Source organism: Mus caroli, chromosome 2, assembly GCF_900094665.2.
Source record: "Mus caroli chromosome 2, CAROLI_EIJ_v1.1, whole genome shotgun sequence".
In the NCBI taxonomy this organism is placed as follows: domain Eukaryota; kingdom Metazoa; phylum Chordata; class Mammalia; order Rodentia; family Muridae; genus Mus; species Mus caroli.
In genome coordinates this window covers 61,170,068-61,190,097 of record NC_034571.1, presented here as the reverse complement: position 1 = coordinate 61,190,097, position 20,030 = coordinate 61,170,068, and the positions used below count along the sequence as shown (strand labels likewise).

The window sequence follows — 20,030 nt, the reverse complement described above, 5'->3', positions numbered from 1 at the left end:
GCCTGCCTGCAGTCCACAACACGAACGGTTCAACTGAGAATGGCAGTTCGAGCTGAAAAGAGAGGAATCTAGACGGGGCGGAAGAAAGAATGGAGCTAAGACAAGATTCTGATCAAAGCTCAATTTTACTATTTCCAGACACTCAGTTATAAAGGAAGGGGGAGGGAACCCGATTTCCCGCCAAGTAACTCAGGGTCCAGTAGCAGGACGAACATGTGTGTGCCTCCAGGCAGCAAAGGCAGGGTCCAGCAGTAGGCGTGGCAGGACGAATGAGCAGGTAGCTCCACTCTTGAGCAAGCAGGTTCCAGGCTGGGGGAAGGGAGGCCACAGTGAAGTCTGCCTTTGAATTGGATAGTATGCCTTTTCACACATAAGTGTGTTGAACACACAGCTAATTTACTGTTGATTGTGACAGCTATAGATATCAGATATAAAGAAATGTGCAGATTTAGTGTTTGGTGAGACACTTCCTGTAAGTAAGGATGAACTAGCAGTTTAGAAAGCTAATGAGAAGACATGTGCCATGATGTCAGAAACCATAAAAAGCATTCCTCACAAAAGCTGGATTTGTTCTACAAATCCTAAAACAAATGACATTCAAAATTCTTGTATTGCCTTTCAACATTTCTGATGAAACCTACAATTTCTACATGGGCTTATTTATTCATCCAACTGAGTGAGAGACACTGGAAGCAGCTGATGTAACATATGAGCCATGCCCCATCTTTGATAGCTCTGTGCATGTTGAAGATTCCTTAGGGCCCTGCTTCACAGCCAGTTCACTTGCAATATGCCTGGGTACCCGAGGAGAAAAGTAATCTATGTTGCCCTAATTGAAGCTTATTGGTTTTGCCATGGGAATGGGAATGGGAATGGGAGAGATCCTGGTAAAAAACATTTTCAACAATAAAGACAGGGTTTCTCTGAGTAGCCCTGGCTGTCCTGGAACTCATTCTTTAGACCAGGCTGGCCTGGAACTCAGAAATCTGCCTGCTTCTGCCTCCCAAGTGCTGGGATTAAAGACGTGCGCCACCACTGCCCTGCTCAACAATATTTTTATGCATTTACATTGTGACTACTATAATTGACATGCCGTTTACATAGTGCTTTATGGTGCTGGGGGTGGGGGAAGAGCGGAACATGGCAACTCTTCTTAATTTACCCTTCTTCTGCATGTGATGACGTCTCTCAGTATACAGTTGGTCAAGTTGCTTGTTTAATTTTTTAAGACAGAATTTGCAATATAGTCCAGGCTCATCTTGAACTCAAGATTTTTTTGCCCTACCCTCTGGAATTCTGGCATAAGTAGTGATTGGCCAACATGCTGAGCACAATAAGAAGTCTTCTGATTGTTAGCATGGATAAAATAATCTAATGTTCACATTACCATTAAGGTCCTGAGGAAAGCATATCCATGGCTCAACTGAACATTTCCAAACATTTCACTTTTCACCTTAAAATACAGATATGTTGTCTGGTAGCAGTCACAAACACCAATAACAGTGTGCCAGAGCAAAAGCTTGTTTTCTTTTTAAAAAAGTTTGACCAAAGGTCAGAAACTCTGTGTGTGTGTGTGTGTGTGTGTGTGTGTGTGTGTGTGTGTGTGTAAACAAATGGATGAAAAGTAAAATTGAATTAAAATGTTTCCTCAGGAAACTGTCTCTTTATTTCACTTTAGAGCTGTTTGCATTAGATTTAAATATTTTAACAAAGTAACACATACTACTTGGCCAGCAGTGGATACATCATACTTTGTTATGAGTTTGTATACACATTACCTCTTCTATGCCTATCTGCTGTTTGGTTGTTGGTTTATTTGTTTCTTTAGATTTGCAAGTCAGAGTGAAAACCCTTGCTCATGAAAGGAAAGTACTCTATGAAGGCATCGCATCGTTGCTTTCTTTTTGCTGTAACAAATATAAAACCAGAAGCAAGATTAAGGAAAAGAGGGTATATTTTGGCCCACTATTCAAGGGTACGATCTACCATGCCAGTAAAGGCATGGCAACATGACCTTGAGGTCATTGGGCACATTGTGTCCATACTCAGAAAGCACAGGATGGTTAATGCCTGAGTCCATAGGACTTTCTTCTTTTGATGCTATCCTGGATTCCAGGCTATGAAATGTTACTCCCTACATTCAAGGAAAGTATTCCTGATTTGGTTCATTTAATCTAGATATTCCTTCACTGTCATATCCATAGGCTAATCCAATGTAGGCAATACCTCAGAGTTGAGTGTAGAGTCTTTTCTCCTAGGGGTTGTAGGTCACATTGGTAATCAATATCAATCACAGCCACCGAGTGCACCCCAAGACTGGATATTTTTCTCACCAGTTTTTAAATTGTGTCAGGTAGAAACCATGTAGTTACGTTTTCCTTTCTGTCTTTTCACACAGGCCTCTTTGGTAAGGATCCGAAGGGGAAATAAAACCTACAGGATGAGAAGATGGCGATGCTGCCTCCGCCAGGACCTCAGAGCTTCGTTCACTTCACAAAACAGTCCCTTGCCCTCATTGAACAACGCATTTCTGAAGAAAAAGCCAAGGTTCACAAAGATGAAAAGAAAGATGATGAGGAAGAAGGTCCCAAGCCCAGTAGTGACTTGGAAGCAGGTAAACAGCTACCCTTCATCTACGGAGACATTCCCCCGGGAATGGTGTCAGAGCCCCTGGAGGACCTGGACCCATACTATGCAGACAAAAAAGTAAGTAATTGAGACTTCATTGGCGGAGTTCTCTTGATTTCAATCCATACAAAAGATACATGGAAATTAATGACCTCATGTAGTGAGCGTTATATTAAATACACATAAGGATTCCGAGAATATGTCCTTTTACTAGTAATTTGTTAAAACTGGTAGTGATATTGGCATGCTTATTTGAATTGACTAATTATTCAACATATTCAACAGAAAGTCTCCAGTTTTAGGGATGGCATGGTGAACCCTTTCTGGTAGTTTTATAGTCACAGCTATGTTACACTTGTTTAATGTGTAGGGTATGTAGGTGAAGTCATGTGACACCTGGTAGAAATCATTTCTCTGGTTCCACTATGTGAGGCCTAGGGAACAAATTCAAGTTATCATCAGGCTTAGTAGAGAATGGCTCTACCTGCTGAGCACTCTTGGCAGCTACTCGTGGTAATACGTTGAGCAGGGAGGTCACAAGGAACTGGAGGTTCAAGAAAGCAGAGCAACTGTAAATATGATATATTATGTAAAGGAAAATCTATTTTCAATAAAAGAAAAAATATTTTAAAACACAAACATCATCCTTTAATTTTTTAAATTTCATATGTAATGCAACTTGATCTTGCTAAAGCTATGTAATAGTGTAGTAGGTTTCATGTTAGTTTTGATCCCCCTTCTTTGCATTTTATGACACAATTCCTCACCATGTGTTTGTAGAAAACCCAGTTTATTGAGATAATATATAACTGAAAAAATAGATATCCCACATAAGTAAAAACACAGACTCATGAACTCACCCCCCTCCCCCACCAAGTTGGTGAAAAAAATTTCTTGTAGTAAGCTTTTTTACACTTATATAAAATGTAAACAAGACAAGAGAAAAAGAGCTCACACAAGATGACACAAGCATCATGCCTTCTGTGTGCAGAACCTGAGAGTTATAGGCCAGTGAGAGGCATTGTCACATAAAAACTAGGTCAATTACACCTGAGAGTTGAAGAAGTTGTCCTTTGGCCTTTCATGTGTACATGCACACTCTCGCATATACATCAGAACCCATTAGGCAACTGCATGCAGGTACACACACACACACACACACACCCCAAGGAAAGAAAGGATACTTTGAGCTCTGACATGACTTAAAATTATGGGAAAAGTTTAATGACAATTCTCAGAATGTTTTAAAACGCTCAAGGTATTGTGGTTAAAAAACTGAGATAGATTGTGTCTACCCATTGTTAAAATCTATGTAAGAAAAGAAAGAAAAGTTACATTTAAAAACTAAATGGCAAGTTGACTATAATTATTGAAGAAATCATGTAATGTTTTGGGAGCTCCCTGGACCTGTTCATCTGTCCATCTCACTCTCCCTGGGCTGAATGTGGCTGAGGAGAGCTAAGAGGGTTGTCCAACACATCATCACAAACATGCTTACATCATAAAACTTTTGGGGGTAACTTTATTTTGAAGTTGTTTAGCATGAACTCTGTAGATTACAATGTCCTGTCACAACGTCTAAAGAGTGGACCTGTATAGAACGACTATATACTTGTATGCAGCTCAGTTCTTATTGAAAACAAACAACCTAGGAGTTCACTGACCAGTGACTCACAGATGCTTCCACACGTGGGAAGTCCTTGTAAATCCCCAGGGCAGCATTTCTTCAGCCCTGCACTACCCCATGGAGGTATAAACTGCTCATAACAATGTGATGGATTAAAGTGTTGGGAGTTCAGCTTCATCCTGTCTCTTTTTCCTCCTCAGACTTTTATAGTATTGAACAAAGGGAAAACAATCTTCCGTTTCAACGCCACCCCTGCTTTATACATGCTGTCTCCCTTCAGTCCTCTGAGAAGAATATCTATTAAGATTTTAGTGCACTCATATCCTTTCCAAAGCTTACCTTAAGCAGTACATTAAGATGTTGGGTTTGCTCCTGTATTCAGACCTACATATAGGCTCTTCTGCACCTTGAAAAATTTTTATAGATTCCAATATAACTTAGTCTCATAAGAGAATGAGAGGATGGTCTTATTAGAATTTTAGAGTATGATAATTTTATTCAGTAGGGTAACTATTCATCCGTTTTGATTATTTTCTAAAGAAAAGTTGTTTGCATTTCAACCAATGTCATCATCAGCTCCTCTTTTGTGGTGTCCCATATTCCTTGACTGGAAGCTACCTTATTCAGCATGCTAATCATGTGCACAATTCTGACAAACTGCATATTCATGACCATGAGCAACCCTCCAGATTGGACCAAAAATGTAGAGTAAGTGCTCATTAGTGTCTATGAAACTGAGGTTAAATGGTAATTTTCAAGCTTTCTTTCTCCTTCCAGAAGTTTAGAAGTTGAGTCTATAATATAATGTATTTTATTTTCTCCTGCATGCAATTTTCTTTCCAGTTCTCTCTCCTCCATGTTAACTCACCGGGAATAGGGTTTGAATCATTAGATGCTACAGTGTTTCTGAAAGAGTAAGCTTATCATATCCCTTTCCCGTTCATAAATATGATGTGCATCTCATGTAAGAGGCTATGTTGTTCTTCCAATCTCTATTGGGATTCTCTGGACGGATCTAATACCTATATGTAGCTGAGAAAGATGTTTTAAGAGCTCCTGGAAATCATCCCTTGTGCAATGTACTTTATGTGGTGGAATGATCCATATGCTAACAGCAACCTCCAAGAGATGCCTTCCTGTGATTAATCGGTGTTAATAAACTGTAAAGATTGTAATGAGAAATTATTCATTTCACACCTAATATTTCAACGTATTCTCTCCCTCAGGTACACTTTTACTGGGATATATACTTTTGAATCACTCATAAAAATCCTTGCAAGAGGCTTTTGCGTGGGCGAATTCACCTTCCTCCGTGACCCTTGGAACTGGCTGGACTTTGTTGTCATTGTTTTTGCGTAAGTACTCTCAATTTTTTTGACCTGGGAAATTTTTGAATGTCTCAGAATAATATTCTGGTAAATCAATTTTTGGAGGCTGATTTTTCTTACATGAAATGGCTATCTTTAAAGGTAAATAGAATTGCAAAAAGACTACCTATTTGCAGTCATATATTTCTAGGAAGTGTTTTCCATTCAAAACAAGTTTTGCATAAGGATTATCTTGTCTCCTGATGTACCTGAGTGGACATGTGTTATACATGTACATAAACAGTGTTACTTGGATACACATTTTTCTTAAGACTTTATTTTAAGCAGGGCACTGGTGGTGCACACCTTTAATCCCAGTACTTGGAAGTACTTAATCTACTCAGGTAGATTTCTGAGTTCAAGGTCAGCCTGGTCTACAGAGTGAATTCTAGGACAGCTAGGGCTACACAGAAAAAACGTGTCTTGAAAAACCAAAAAACAAAAACCAAAAAAACAACAAAAAAAAAAGACTTTATTGTTAAACTAAAAGTATGTCAGAAGCTCTCACAACGCTCCTTAATGACTAAGGCCTCTAATTCTAAGCATAGTGTATGTGTTTATGAGCTAGTAAGTATATTAAAATGAAAAGTCAAATACTCCTAACTGAGCTGTCACCACACATTGCTCCTACCACATATTGTACAGCTACTGCAAGAGCACCACAGTTGGCTTTCTGTATAATTTTATGTTATTCCTATCTTTTTGCAAATGTACTAGTCATAAACCTTTAAGTCCCAAACCTAAATAATTTCCTCTATTATCTTGAATTATAAGGGTATCTGAGACATTCAGCCAATTCATAAGGGTCTGAGATTTCTAGTCTGTTTCCCTCATTCCTCCCCAACTCCATACTTCTCAGGTTCCCTCCAATAGAGTATACCTTAGCTCCATTTTCTCGTGTGGATAAGAAAATGACAATATGGATACCCTTCTCATGGTTCTCCATTCTCTATTATTATGCATGCATCACGAAGCTCTTCTCTTTGAACTATGCAACTCAGTGCTTTCTAGGATATTCACAAATTTTATGGGCATCAATACTGTCTAAATTGAGAATATTTTACTCACTCCAAGAAGAAACCCTCCACTGATTAGTAGGTACCTTCACTCCCTCTATGCACAGACTCTTTTAAAACACTATATTGCTTTTGCTGGTCATTTTATCTGAGTGAAATTTGCTGAATTTGAATTCTTTTACTTAGTATACTGCTCTCAATTTTTATAGAGGATTAAAACTCTATATTATTATATTAATCATTTAATTACTTGACTATTAAGTCTATGAATCACATTAAAATACAATCAAATATGAAATGATTCAAATCATATGCATTAGGTTAGATTAGGAAAGAAAAAGAGTTGCCAAGCTACATATAGAAAATACTTTGACTAACAGGACGGTAAGTATTATACACTCTGCCTAGATTCTGAATAACTCTGATTTAATCCTACAGGTATTTAACAGAATTTGTAAACCTAGGCAATGTTTCAGCTCTTCGAACTTTCAGAGTCTTGAGAGCTTTGAAAACTATTTCTGTAATCCCAGGTAAGAAGTGATTGGTGTGGAGCTTTAGACTGCTCAACTCCAGCTGTTTGGGAGTTTTCTTTGTCTGTGTGTGTGTTGTCACTGTGTCTGTGTATAAACTCCCCTATTGCAGATATGTGACAGAGTTTGTGGACCTGGGCAATGTCTCAGCGTTGAGAACATTCAGAGTTCTCCGAGCATTGAAAACAATATCAGTCATTCCAGGTGAGAGTGGGGTTAAACACAAGGGCTGGCTTTGACTGTTTGGAGAAAAGCATTTTCTTCCATAATTCGAGCCAAACTGCATTCCTTCTGCTTTCATTGCAATTTTTATTTAAAAAGTCAGCCATTGGGTTTAATCAGTTGCATGGGCCTTGGAGAAGGAAGATGACCACTTGGTTCACATCTCCACTTGAAATTTTTCCTCTTGCCAAAGGATTGGTTTTCTACCTTTTCAGGAAGGAAAATTTCAACTAATCAGCACATCATGCCATTAAGACAATAGGAAATATCTGCATGTAGGCATTGCATGACATTGTTTTACTGACTTCTGTTTCTTACTTGGACGGTTTATCAAGCTGTTTCTTACTTGAAAAGTGGTTCAGTATATGTCATCACTATGTGCTACAATTAGTTTCTTCTTTAGTTCCATTATGTAGAGGTGGGTTGTTTGACCATCATTTACTGAATTAGCAGTTACAAAATGATTGATTATATTTGTAAGTGAGTGTGGGTATGGTTTCAGCATCCACCTTACTTACCAATTGAACCTGACAATTTCTTGGAAATATTTTACTAGTTTTAACCACTTGTTGTACTTCATAAGAACAAGTTGTACAGATCTGTACCTCCTGGGACCTGGGGACTTCTCTGGGTTCAGTTATTTAAGGTCATTGACTTGACATAATGCATGCATTCCTAGTTAGGCTTGTGTTTTGACTTGTTTCCCACTGAGAGCCTTTATGTCATTATAAATGCCTCTTTTTTCCCCCTACATTTTAAGGACTAAAAACCATCGTGGGGGCCCTGATCCAATCAGTGAAGAAGCTCTCTGACGTCATGATCCTCACTGTGTTCTGTCTCAGTGTGTTCGCACTAATTGGACTACAACTGTTTATGGGCAACTTGAAGCATAAATGCTTCCGGAAGGACCTTGAGCAGAACGAAACATTAGAAAGCATCATGAGTACCGCTGAGAGTGAAGAAGAATTGAAAAGTAGGAATGTCCCTAAATTTTCTATCTACTAGAAATAACATAAGTGTGACTCTCTTCTAATAATCCATGTATGATTGAATTTTAATTATTTTGAAACTATTCAAATATACAACAGAAACTTGTCAGTGTGTGATTTTTGTACAAGTGATTTTATAAGTCTTTCTTTTTCCTAGCTATCTAGTGATTCAGTCTGTAGGAACCTAGGTTAGTTCCATAACAACAAATTTCTACAAGATAAAGATACAAGTTGCTAGGGACAAATAATAATTCACATTAATTACTTCATTTAAGTATGTAATATGGATTTTTGTTCTATAGTTTTATTTATATAAAAACACTAAGAATGCTTATATAATGTGATATACAATGTAATTCTATTTTGCATCTACAAATTAAAACTATAATATATTATAGCTAAATTAATTATGATAACAATGACAAAACTATCACTATTAAGATATTTGCCTATTGGTAATGTTTATGTAGGTTTTCCTATAAGACAAAACAATTTAGTTTTATCAACACCATTCTTATACATAATGGTAAATTTGATAGGCTTCATAATGATTCCTGATAGTATTCCCATTTCTGATTGATGGAATCAGAAAAGACTGATTCAGTGGAATATCCCCATTAGTACAAGAATATGATCTGCACATAACCTCAGAAGCCTGCTGGGTACACAAGCATATGCTAGACATCTCACATAACGCACACACTGCATGCTCTCTAAATGCTTTCCCCTTAGATTGTTTTTCACAAGATCTATTTATGAACAGGAAAGAAAAATGAAGTCAGGGTTGTGTGCATCTTGACACCTGAACAGTGTCTGAGTGTGTGGGCCTGGGTACCAGAGGTTTTCCATGGAGATCTCTGTCCAGGCCCGGTGGGAAGGTTCCATCAAAGGGAAGTGAGTACAGGCAGGGAGACAAGTCTCTGCCACACTTTCCAGGTCCCTTGGTAACTCCAAGCCTCTCTGAACTGAGTTATGTCAGGCTGGGCCAAACAATCCAGTGAGGAGTGTGGCCGGACCTCTAGTGGCTCTTCAGGAGAGAAGATCTCTTCCCAAGTGTCATGGAACAAAAGACTCAGACAAAGGAATAGTTCTAGCATTCCTTTAATTCCCTGCATGGATTTATATACAGTTCTGGGAGTGATTCAGGGTTTGACAGCAGGCACCTCTCATTGGTTTGGATTGAGAGTTTAGGGGAAAACTTATTTACATGTGGGAAGGCTTGGTGCTACTCCTACTTGGCTGATAGCCACACCTCTCCTGTGGGGGTTGTGGGGGTGGTAACTTCGACAGGAGCCAGGGTCCAGGAGATATGAGAGAACTCCTTCCTTCCCATGTAAGTAAATTATCATTCCCGGGTCCTGGAGTTCAAGATCTAGCCTCGACTGGAAACCAGGCTGTCTGTGCATAGCCCAATGCCCCACATGAGTGATATTATTTAATGAACTTAGGACATAGGGTTACAATCTGAGCTAAGGGTGAGGCAGAAAAGAAGAAACCTTACTAGATTATATCCTTTTGCCAAAAAAAAAAAAAGAATTTCCTTAGACAGTAGGGAATTTTTATTTTTTCTAAATGGTTTTAAATACTCAGTGGTAAAGTAAAATCAAACCAAGCCTAGCTGGGATAGCATAACAGTGTAAGTAAAGAAGGACCAATGTGACTGATAGGAAGAAAACTATAAGTTTCACAGTAAAATACTTAATATGTATTTCATTACTTTTTCAGTTTGGTTACAAATTAACCTGTTTTCTTCCAGTTATCATTCTGAAAATTTCCACTTTCAAAAGTTTATAATCAATATCTTCAGCTTTTAATTTCTAGAATGGAATAGTAATTGTCGTCTCGAAGGTTTACTGCTGAATAAGCCCACACTTACTAGCTCTTTCTGAACTCTTGCTGGTTGGTTCAACTCAGCTGTTCTGGCTTAAACTCCTCTCCAAGCTGATGGATTCAATCTGGCTTCTCTCGGGTTCTGACTGAATTGCTCTGCTTGGCCTTCAACTCACTCTGGCAATGTTTTCTAATCTTCTTGCCCATTCTCATTCTCTGGTTCATCCTGTCTTCACCTGCAACCTGTCTCTGTGTAACTCTCCCAATAAAGCTCTCTCTCTCTCTCCCCTCTCTCCCTCCCTCCCCATCTCTCTCTGTCTCTGTCTCTCTTTCTTTCTTCCCAACCCCCCACCTCTGTTCTCTTAAGTAGCCTATCTTCTATGCTATTCTCATGAGAATTGGGCATATTCTTTATCTGACTCATTCTGTAAATTTTTCTTTGATTCATCACTTTGTCTCTCAAGTAGATGTGACTTTCTTTCTATAAATTAACCTTATTTTCATTGTTTTAGATATAATTTAAATACAAAATCATCTACAGGTTTTGACTACTATTATATTTAAAGGAAGAATCCAAATACATGATTATAAAAACCTAACCCTTAAGAGAAGAGAAGATTTGCAATTTGAAAATTTTTCTTCATATTTCCTACTTTCAAATTTTTAAATCATTTTTCTTTACTATAGAGTAGAAAAGCCACATACTGCAGGGTCTTTAAGAATGTAAACGGCTCTTAGAATTTGTTAGAAATCTACTCAAGCTATCCATATTTACAAACTGAATTACATTATATTGAATACTTCTGTATTTTCTCCAAATTAGGTACACAGCAATATTTGTCTGACCAGTTATACATCATTTGATGTGAATCAAAGGACATATCGTAACTTTTTTTTTTTTTTTTTTTTTGGTTTTGGGTTTTTGGTTTTTCGAGACAGGGTTTCTCTGTGTAGCCCTGGTTGTCCTCGAATTCAGAAATCCCCCTGCCTCTGTCTCCCAAGTGCTGGAATTAAAAGCATACACCATGACGCCCAGCTATATCTTAACAATTTTAGTGGTGCCCATATGACTTAATATGAAAACATGTCAAGCTTTTATTGATATTTAATTAATTGTTTTGCTTGATATTTTTAATTTTAGTTTTATAAAGTATATTGATTTATCCTCATTAGAGCAGAATAATTTACCTGTCTAATCAATGGAATGACACATTCTCTGATATATTGGAAATTTCTCTGATTTCCAAAACCCATTTTAATAATAATATTAAACCATAGAGGAATAACTAAAAGTGTGCATGGAATTACCTATTGTCTGAGTACTACTTGGGTACTTTACAAATCAAGTCAATTCTTTGTTTTCCTTTATATAAGGACAGATACCATTCTGAGATGACTAATGGGCCCTTCTAAATGGATAGATAGATAGATAGATAGATAGATAGATAGATAGATAGATTGATAGATAGATAGATAGACAGATAAACAGATAGATAAGAATACACCAAAATTTCAAGAAAACAAAATTACTTTTACTTAGTGAACCAGTATAGATTTTAAAAAGCTAAATTTTTAGAAAAACTTATTATAAGTAATTCCCTTCTAGTCTTAACTGGATTTATCACACATAAATTTTCTCTCATAAGGTCTATCTTGTATGGGACCCCTATGAATTTAATAGTCCTTTAGATATTTAGCCTATACTATTATCATTTCTCATTTGGAAACAACCAGCCAAGTTACTATAAGGCAAGGCTGACACACTCATTCCCATACCAGAATAAAACACCCCGAGACAACAAAGCTTTTTGAGAAGGGGTAGCAAAATTTAATGTAAATATATGGTCATGTAATGTTTAAAAGACATTAGATAGAACGTAACAATTTTAAACTATTAAGAATTGCATTTTTTTCACAAAGCATTGGCACTAAAGTGCTATAACTGAACTGAGAACAAAAAGAAATAGAAAACCTTTGTTCATGGTGAAGATTATAAATGAAAGCAATTGGTCTGTAGCAGTTACAGTAAGGCACATCCCACTTGTTCAGTTCTGAAAGCCTTTCCTAGATAGCTCTGGGAGCTTGCACACACCTCAGGATGGTGATAAGAAAGAAGTGCTTTCTCAAGAAAGGTAAAAGACAAAGCCTAAAGCAGAACTACTCAGTATGTAAGAACAGAAGAGAAATACATAAACATATTTTTCCAATATTATAAATTTCAAATGACCTATTACATTAGAGATTAATATATATTTATATAAATATTTTTAAAAAGCAGCTAGATACCAAATTTTAAAAGCACTAAATCTGAGCCACAACCTCCTTTACTATTCTCTTTCTCCCAAGAAACGACATAGTTGGCATTCAAAAATGCACAACAGAACAGCTGGGAGTAGTGGCCAAGCTTATAATCATAGCATTTAAGAGACAGTAGCAGAATGACTGCCACAAACTTAAGGCCATCCTGGCCCACTTACCCTACAGACAAAAAACCCAAACATCCAGATGTGCTCCCATGACTAGCACCCCAGCACTAGGGAGATACAGACAGGAAGATCAGGAGTTTAAGACCATCTTCAGCAATACAGAGTTCTAGGCTAGCTTGGGCTATTCGTGATCCTGACTCATAAACCTAAACCAATCAGACCTTAAAACCAAACAAAAATAAAGATAAAATCCAGACCTAAAATTACACCCATGGAAGGAGTTACAGAGACAAAGTTTGAAGCTGAGACGAAAGGATGGACCATATCGGGGGATCCATCCCATAATCAGCTTCCAAACGCTGACACCATTGCATACACTAGCAAGATTTTGCTGAAAGGACCCTGATATAGCTGTCTCTTGTGAGACTATGCCGGGGCCTAGCAAACACAGAAGTGGATGCTCACAGTCAGCTATTGGATGGAACACAGGGCCCCCAATGGAGGAGCTAGAGAAAGTACCCAAGGAGCTGAAGGGATCTGCAACCTATAGGTGGAACAACAATATGAACTAACCAGTACCCCCCCTGGAGCTCCTGTCTCTAGCTGCATATGAATCAGAAGATGGCCATCAGTGGAAAGAGCGGCCCATTGGTTGTGCAAACTTTATATGGCTCAGTACAGGGGAACTCCAGGGCCAAGAAGTGGGAGTGGGTGGGTTAGGGGAGTGGGTAGGGGAGCGTGTGGGGGACTTTTGGGATAGCATTGGAAATGTAAATGAAATAAATACCCAATTACAATAAATAAATTTTTAAAAAAAGAAGTATAACTTAAAAAAAAGAAATCATTTACTGCATGGGAAAAAAATCTAGTTAATGTAAACAGAATTTTAAGGATGATGTGGCACAAACATTCAAACAAAACTTCTTTGGAACAATATTTAAAGTGTTTTCTTCACTTTATTTTGATCACCTTTAGAAGTACACACATTTAATATTACGGCCATCCCATACATGTAAAGCAATCATAAAAAACATATATCTCTCATTTCTGGCTGGACATTAAACAGTCACTTCTTTTTTATGAAATTTGCATTATTTTAAATGACATGGAACTCGTCAAGTGTGTTCATGAGAAAATGTGTCAAGGGAAGGTCATGAACGTCGTGTGAGGGAGTTTTTTAAGGTGAATAAGAGGTCATAAAGAAAAAGAATAGTGTGCATAGGCAGTTTAGCTATCAAGGGTATCTAAATCACAGAGGCATGGCTCCTATTTTTACTGTGGATTTTGATAGGGATTTCAATCCTGGAGATAGGAATGAGTTGGGAGTGATACATGAATGTTAATGCAAGAGAGATAGAAAGAATGGGTTGATACAGCAGACATGGAGAGAGGCCAAGCCTTTGAGAAAATGGAAGAGCAGAGGGCAGAGGCATCTCTGCTGAAGCAGGACAAAGTAAGGAGTGGTGGTTTGTAGAGTCAGTGGAAATGTGATTAAGTTCAAACTCAGTAGTTCTTCTTTCCTCCAAGGATGTAGAAAACGGAATGAGGAGCTGACAAGGATACTGCAGAAGGAAGGGGGAGTTCACAGAGGGGTTTGAGGAGAATGCATCATAGGATCAATGTAGGGATTGGATGACCAAGTTCACTTTACATGTTAATTTGATTAAAAAATTTCATTTTCTTGAAATGTAATTGTCCACTAGCTGTGAGAATTTCTCTTCCAAAATTCAATCATTTGACAGCAAGTTTGAAAAATGAGTGTCATTGTATGTATAGATTAGAATTCTGCTAGGTTACTTTGATAAAAAGAAAGATGGATGGAAGTTGGATTATTACTAAAGAGAGACAAAAAATGAATGTCCACAGATTTAAGATGAAGGGAGAAAGGGGTGAATGTAAGCACAGTTGCTAGATCATGAGAACAGATGCAGCAAGTGGGTTGACATTCCTGAGGAGATGACTAGTGAAGAGACCAACACAGGAGTCCTGAACACAATAGTCTTCAAATGCTTTCTGGATCCTATAGCAAAGCTGCATCAGGAGAATTTTCAAGATTTATCAAATATGCAAACTCACTGAAGAAAAATAAAATTCATAGATTCCCCCTTATGTTCACTCACTATGTATATTGATGTTCGTCAGGCATCCTTACTGCTACATATGAACAAAAACTCCATAGAGTTGTGAGCTAAGTTTCCAGTAACTCCTGAGCATTATAATCACAAGCTTGTGTTGAGCTAAAGTAGGATGCTCTGATGTATAAGAACTTAGGCATTGAAAGTAGTCCTTTTGATAACCCATAGCCTTCGGCTTCACTGCTACCAGGGTTTTTCCCACTCCTCATATACAGCTCTTTCCTGGTGCATCTGTACCTCATGGATCACAGAGCATCATGTGTGACACTTTCCCAGCATGATACCCAGCTTAATTTTCTCAGGATTGGATCCCTTCCCCTGGCTTGGGAAATGTACACTATGTCACCAAAGGCCCCTGCCATGTACAGTGACTACAGCTGTCTTTCTGAGCAAGAACAATTAGGCCCAACTAGAGAATTACATTTCTCTATCCTACATCACTGGTCCTGAAATTAACAGAATGTTAATGTTCATTTTAGATTGTTTAATTTATATTAATTTGACACATTTGTTATATACATATTTGTAATTTTTACTGTTTCCCTGTGTGTACTTTAGTGGAAATTTTTACAAATTATCTCCCTACCATCCATAATATTAAGAGTCACATTGCATTTATTTTATTACAAAAATATTTGGCTTATAAAATCCCTTTTCAAAATGTACTTGTCCCTGTTTTTGTTGTTGTGGCTCTTATATTTTTTCCTACGTTCACAGAGTTCTACAATCATCACCACTATCTAATTTTTAAAAATGTTAACTTTTCCAAAATGAACCGAACCCATTGCTCATTAATATTCATTCCTCATTCTAAACACTATTTTCTAATTCTATAAGCTTACCTATCCCATATATTTAGCAGGAAGGGGAAAAGGCAAGACACAAAAGGACAGACAGCTAAACACAATAACTTATTTTCCTCCAACAAGCCCCACAGGCCACAGTTCTGCCACCTTTCTACGGTTAGTTCAATGGTCAGAGCCTCATTATCTAATTGGTTTTAGAAACACTTTATAACACACAAAGAAATGTACTTTAATCTCATAAGCATTCTTACTCACATGGTACTGTCGTGAACATGAAGTTTTTATTTGTACATGGGGTTTCTTTTCCTTTCTAGACAAAATCTCATGTGTCCTAGACTGGCACTAAATTCACTATGAAGGTGACTTTTTGAACTTCTGATCCCCTGCCTCTACCTCCCAAATACTGACTATAGACATGCGCCATCATACCCAGTTTATGCAGTGTTGTGTATCACACTTAGGGCTTCATATGTGCTGGCAAGCACTCTACACACTAAGCCATATTCAGCATTTAGGTCCTGGATATATATAGTTTTAAATTCTCTGTATGCAACCAGTGGTTAATGAGTCATGGTTATATAAGTTAAGGAGTCACTTTCAGAATCATTTATTTTATAGAATGATCACTTGCTCTTTCCAGCCCAGTTCTTCTTTTCTTTAGGTGTTAAAATTATATACTCTTGGGGCCAATTAGCCTACAAATTCAATGGCTATTTGTTTCGGAAAGATCGTAAGGTGCTCTGCAGTGTGAGATAGCTGTTTGCTACAACTTTCATCATGCCTGGTGAATTAGGTGGAAGCCTGCTAGTGTGTGAGTTCAGGGAGTCCTGGAGTCCCTTCCTACCATTGTGCTCATCAGCGACTGCTAAATACTCAGAGTTAGTGGCTAGTCTTTAGGTAGTGAAGTATCATGTAGGTTTATGTGTGAAAAAATGGCAGCACAAGAGTCAGATATAGCAGGCCATGTCTCCAATCTCCATATTGGGAAGCTAAGGTTGTAGGATGAGTGAGACCAGACTGGGTTCATAAAGGGTTTTATATAACCGTGGGATACATGTCAAAAACCTTATATCAAAACTCCAAAATAAATAAATAAACAAACAAATATAAAAAGGAAAGCAAATTCCATCATGCCACCACTATCTTCATGTTGTCAGATCCATCCTCAAGGAAGCTCGGGTTTTCCTTAAAAGCTATGTATTAAGACTCACTAGGGTTTCCACTTCAAACTAAGTAAGATGTTTCCCATTTTACTTGCATTCTATGAATTAAACAAGAGCTGGTGTGTAACCCAGTTGATTAGTCTCCTTCGAAATTAAATGATACTTTAATAAGAGTAGCGCTTGCCTTTGAATGACCTATATAGGGTGTGTGGAACTTTGTTATTGTTCTATCTGCAAAACCATACATGAATTGCTCAAGAACTTCATAGGTGTTTCTAAACACAGTTCCCAGATGCAGCAATTAAAACACTTAGATGATTTAACTTCATAGCAAGGAATACAGGCAATACCCAAACATACGACTATGCAACTTCAAAGTCTTAACTTCATTATTACTACAAAAGTCTCATAATAATCACATGTTGAGCCAAGTGGGAATTTAAAAGAATGAAATTATATTCATGAGAACCCTATTTTTTATTTTTATTAGATATTTTCTTTGTTTACAATTTCAAATGTTATCCCCTTCCCTAGTTTCCCCTCTGAAAATCCCCTATCCTCTCCCCTCCCCCCCTGCTCCCCAACCCACCCACTCCCAATTTCTGGACATGGCATTACCCTATATTGGGGCATAGAACCTTCACAGGACCAAGGGCCTCTCCTCCCATTGATGACTGATTAGGCCATCCTCTGCTACATATGCAGCTAGAGCAATGAGTACCTCCATGTATTGATTGGTGGTTTAGTCCCAGAGAGCTCTGGGGTTATTGGTTAGTTCATATTGTTGTTCCTTCTAGGGGGATGCAAACCCCTTCAGCTCCTTGGGTACTCTCTCTTGCTCCGTCATTGGGGGCCCTGTGCTCTATCCAGTGGATGACTGTGAGCATCCACTTCTGTATTAGTTAGGCACTGGCAGAGCCTCTCAGGAGACAGTCATATCAGGCTCCTATCAAAAAAGCTCTTGTTGGCATCTGAAATAATGTCTGGGTTTGTGGGTTGTTTATGGGATGGATCTCCAGGTGAGACAGTCTCTGTATTGTCATTCCTTCAGTCTCTGCTCTGAACTTTGTCTCTGAAACTCCTTCTATGGGTATTTTGTTCCTCCTTCTAAGAAGGGTCGAAATATCCACACTTTGGTCCTCCTTCTTCTTGAGTTTCATGTGTTTTGCAAATTGTATCTTGGGTATTCCAAGCTTCTGGGCTAATATCCACTTATCGGTGAATGCGTATCATGTGTGTTCTTTTGTGATTGGGCTACCTCACTCAGGATGGGATCCTCTAGATCCATCCATTTGCCTAAGAATTTCATGAATTCATTGTTTTTAATAGCTGAGTAGTACTTCATTGTGTAAATGTACCACATTTTCTGTATCCATTCCTCTGTTGAGGGACATCTGGGTTCTTTCCAGCTTCTNGCTATTATAAATAAGGCTNCTATGAACATAGTGGNGCATGNGTCCTTATTACNAGTTGGANCATCTTCTGGGTATATGCCCAGGAGANNTATTGCTGTATCTTCCAGTAGTTCTATGTCCAATCTTCTGAGGAACCACCAAATTGATTTCCAGAGTGGTTGTACCAGCTTGCAGTCCCACCAGCAATGGAGGAGTGTTCCTCTTTCTCCACATCCTTGCCAGCAACTGCTGTCACCTGAGTTTTTGATCTTAGCCATTCTGACTGGTGTGAGGTAGAATCTCAGGGTTGTTTTGATTTGCATTTCCCTGATGATTAAGGATGTTGAACATTTTTTAAGATGCTTCTCAGCCATTCAGTATTCCTCAGTTGAGAATTCATTGTTTAGCTCTGTACCCCATTTTTTTAAATAGGGATATTTGGTTTTCTGGAGTCCAACTTCTTGAGTTCTTTATATATATTGGATATCAGCCCTTGATCGGATTTAGGATTGGTAAAGATCTTTTCCCAACCTGATGGTTGCTTTTTTGTTTTATTGACAGTGTCCTTTGCCTTACAGAAGCTTTGCAATTTTATGAGGTCCCATTTGTCGATTCTTGATCTTACAGCATAAGCCATTGCTGTTCTGTTCAGGAGTTTTTCCCCTGTGCCCATATCTTTGAGGCTCTTTGCCACATTCTCCTCTATAAGTTTCAGTGTCTCTGGTTGAACGTGGAGTTCTTTGATCCATTTAGACTTGAGCTTTGTCCAAGGATATAAGAATGGATCAATTCGCATTCTTCTACATGCTAACCTCCAGTTGAGCCAGCACCATTTGTTGAAAATGCTGTCCTCTTTCCACTGGATGGTTTTAGCTCCTTTGTCAAAGATCAAGTGACCATAGGTGTCTGAGTTCACTTCTGGGTCTTCAATTCTATTCCATTGATCTACCTGTCTGTCACTGTATCACTATCATGCAGTTTTTGTTTGTTTGTTTGTTTTTATCACAATTGCTCTGTAGTACAGCTTGAGGTCAGGGATGATGATTCCACCAGAGGTTCTTTTATTGTTGAGAAGAGTTTTGCTATCCTAGGTTTTTTGTTATTCCAGATGAATTTGCAAATTTCCCTTTCTAACTCTGTGAAGAATTGAGTTAGAATTTTGATGTGGATTGCATTGAATCTCTAGATTGCTTTCAGCAAGATAGCCATTTTTGCTATATTGATCCTGCCAATCCATGAGCCTGGGATATCTTTCCCTATTATTTTAAAAAATTAGTGCACACTAATAAAAGATACTAGTTTTTGGAACAATGATATAAGTTTCTTTAGACATTTATGTAATTTAGAAAATTAAGTCACCTTCTAATCATAACAAGAAGTCTTAATACTGGATGATGAAAAGAACAGGAAACTCTTTACCATAAAGATGGGCACAAAGGGCACCAGAGAAAGTGTAAGGTGAAAAATATGGGTTGTTATCATTTTTAAATTCACATTTCAAAGTTCCCAAGTCCGATCAGTACTGATTGGTGGGTAAACAACAAGGTAATTTTATAAAATAAATTGCATTCTTTTGTGGTGTTGTACAATTGATTTTTATTTATTTTATCTTGCTTCAGATGTTATACTTTGAAATACAGTTTTGAGCTCCTTCCTTCTCTTTCTTCTTTTTCTCCTCTCCTCTCTTTCTTGTCCTTCTCAGCTCCATCTTCTCTTTAGCAAAATTCCTAAAAACCTGCTGCCTTGAATAAAAATTTTGTATAACTATCACAAACTAAATGTGCCTCTTCATAGCCCCATTTTAGTAATCAGTACTGTCTCACCACATCCTCTGTCATTTCAGAACAGCAGTGAATCGCTTCCTTATCGATGCTGTTCTTTTAGAAAAGACTCTTAG

At 37.9% G+C, this 20,030-nt stretch overlaps 1 protein-coding gene across 2 annotated transcripts in view; it reads left to right on the top strand.

Annotated features, from left to right (window-relative positions):
• Scn9a (sodium voltage-gated channel alpha subunit 9) overlaps positions 1–20,030 on the top strand; it is a 152,273-nt gene that overhangs the window by 60,085 nt on the left and 72,158 nt on the right. The window contains exons 2-7 of one of the 2 annotated variants that reach the window (XM_021180644.2): positions 2,399–2,706; positions 4,456–4,574; positions 4,874–4,963; positions 5,482–5,610; positions 7,281–7,372; positions 8,151–8,363. In XM_021180644.2, the coding sequence (XP_021036303.1) occupies positions 2,449–2,706; positions 4,456–4,574; positions 4,874–4,963; positions 5,482–5,610; positions 7,281–7,372; positions 8,151–8,363 (901 nt within the window). In that variant the 5' untranslated portion in view covers positions 2,399–2,448. Of the gene's footprint in view, positions 1–2,398; positions 2,707–4,455; positions 4,575–4,873; positions 4,964–5,481; positions 5,611–7,076; positions 7,169–7,280; positions 7,373–8,150; positions 8,364–20,030 lie in introns of both variants that reach the window. The other variant, XM_021180636.2, reaches the window with a different exon arrangement.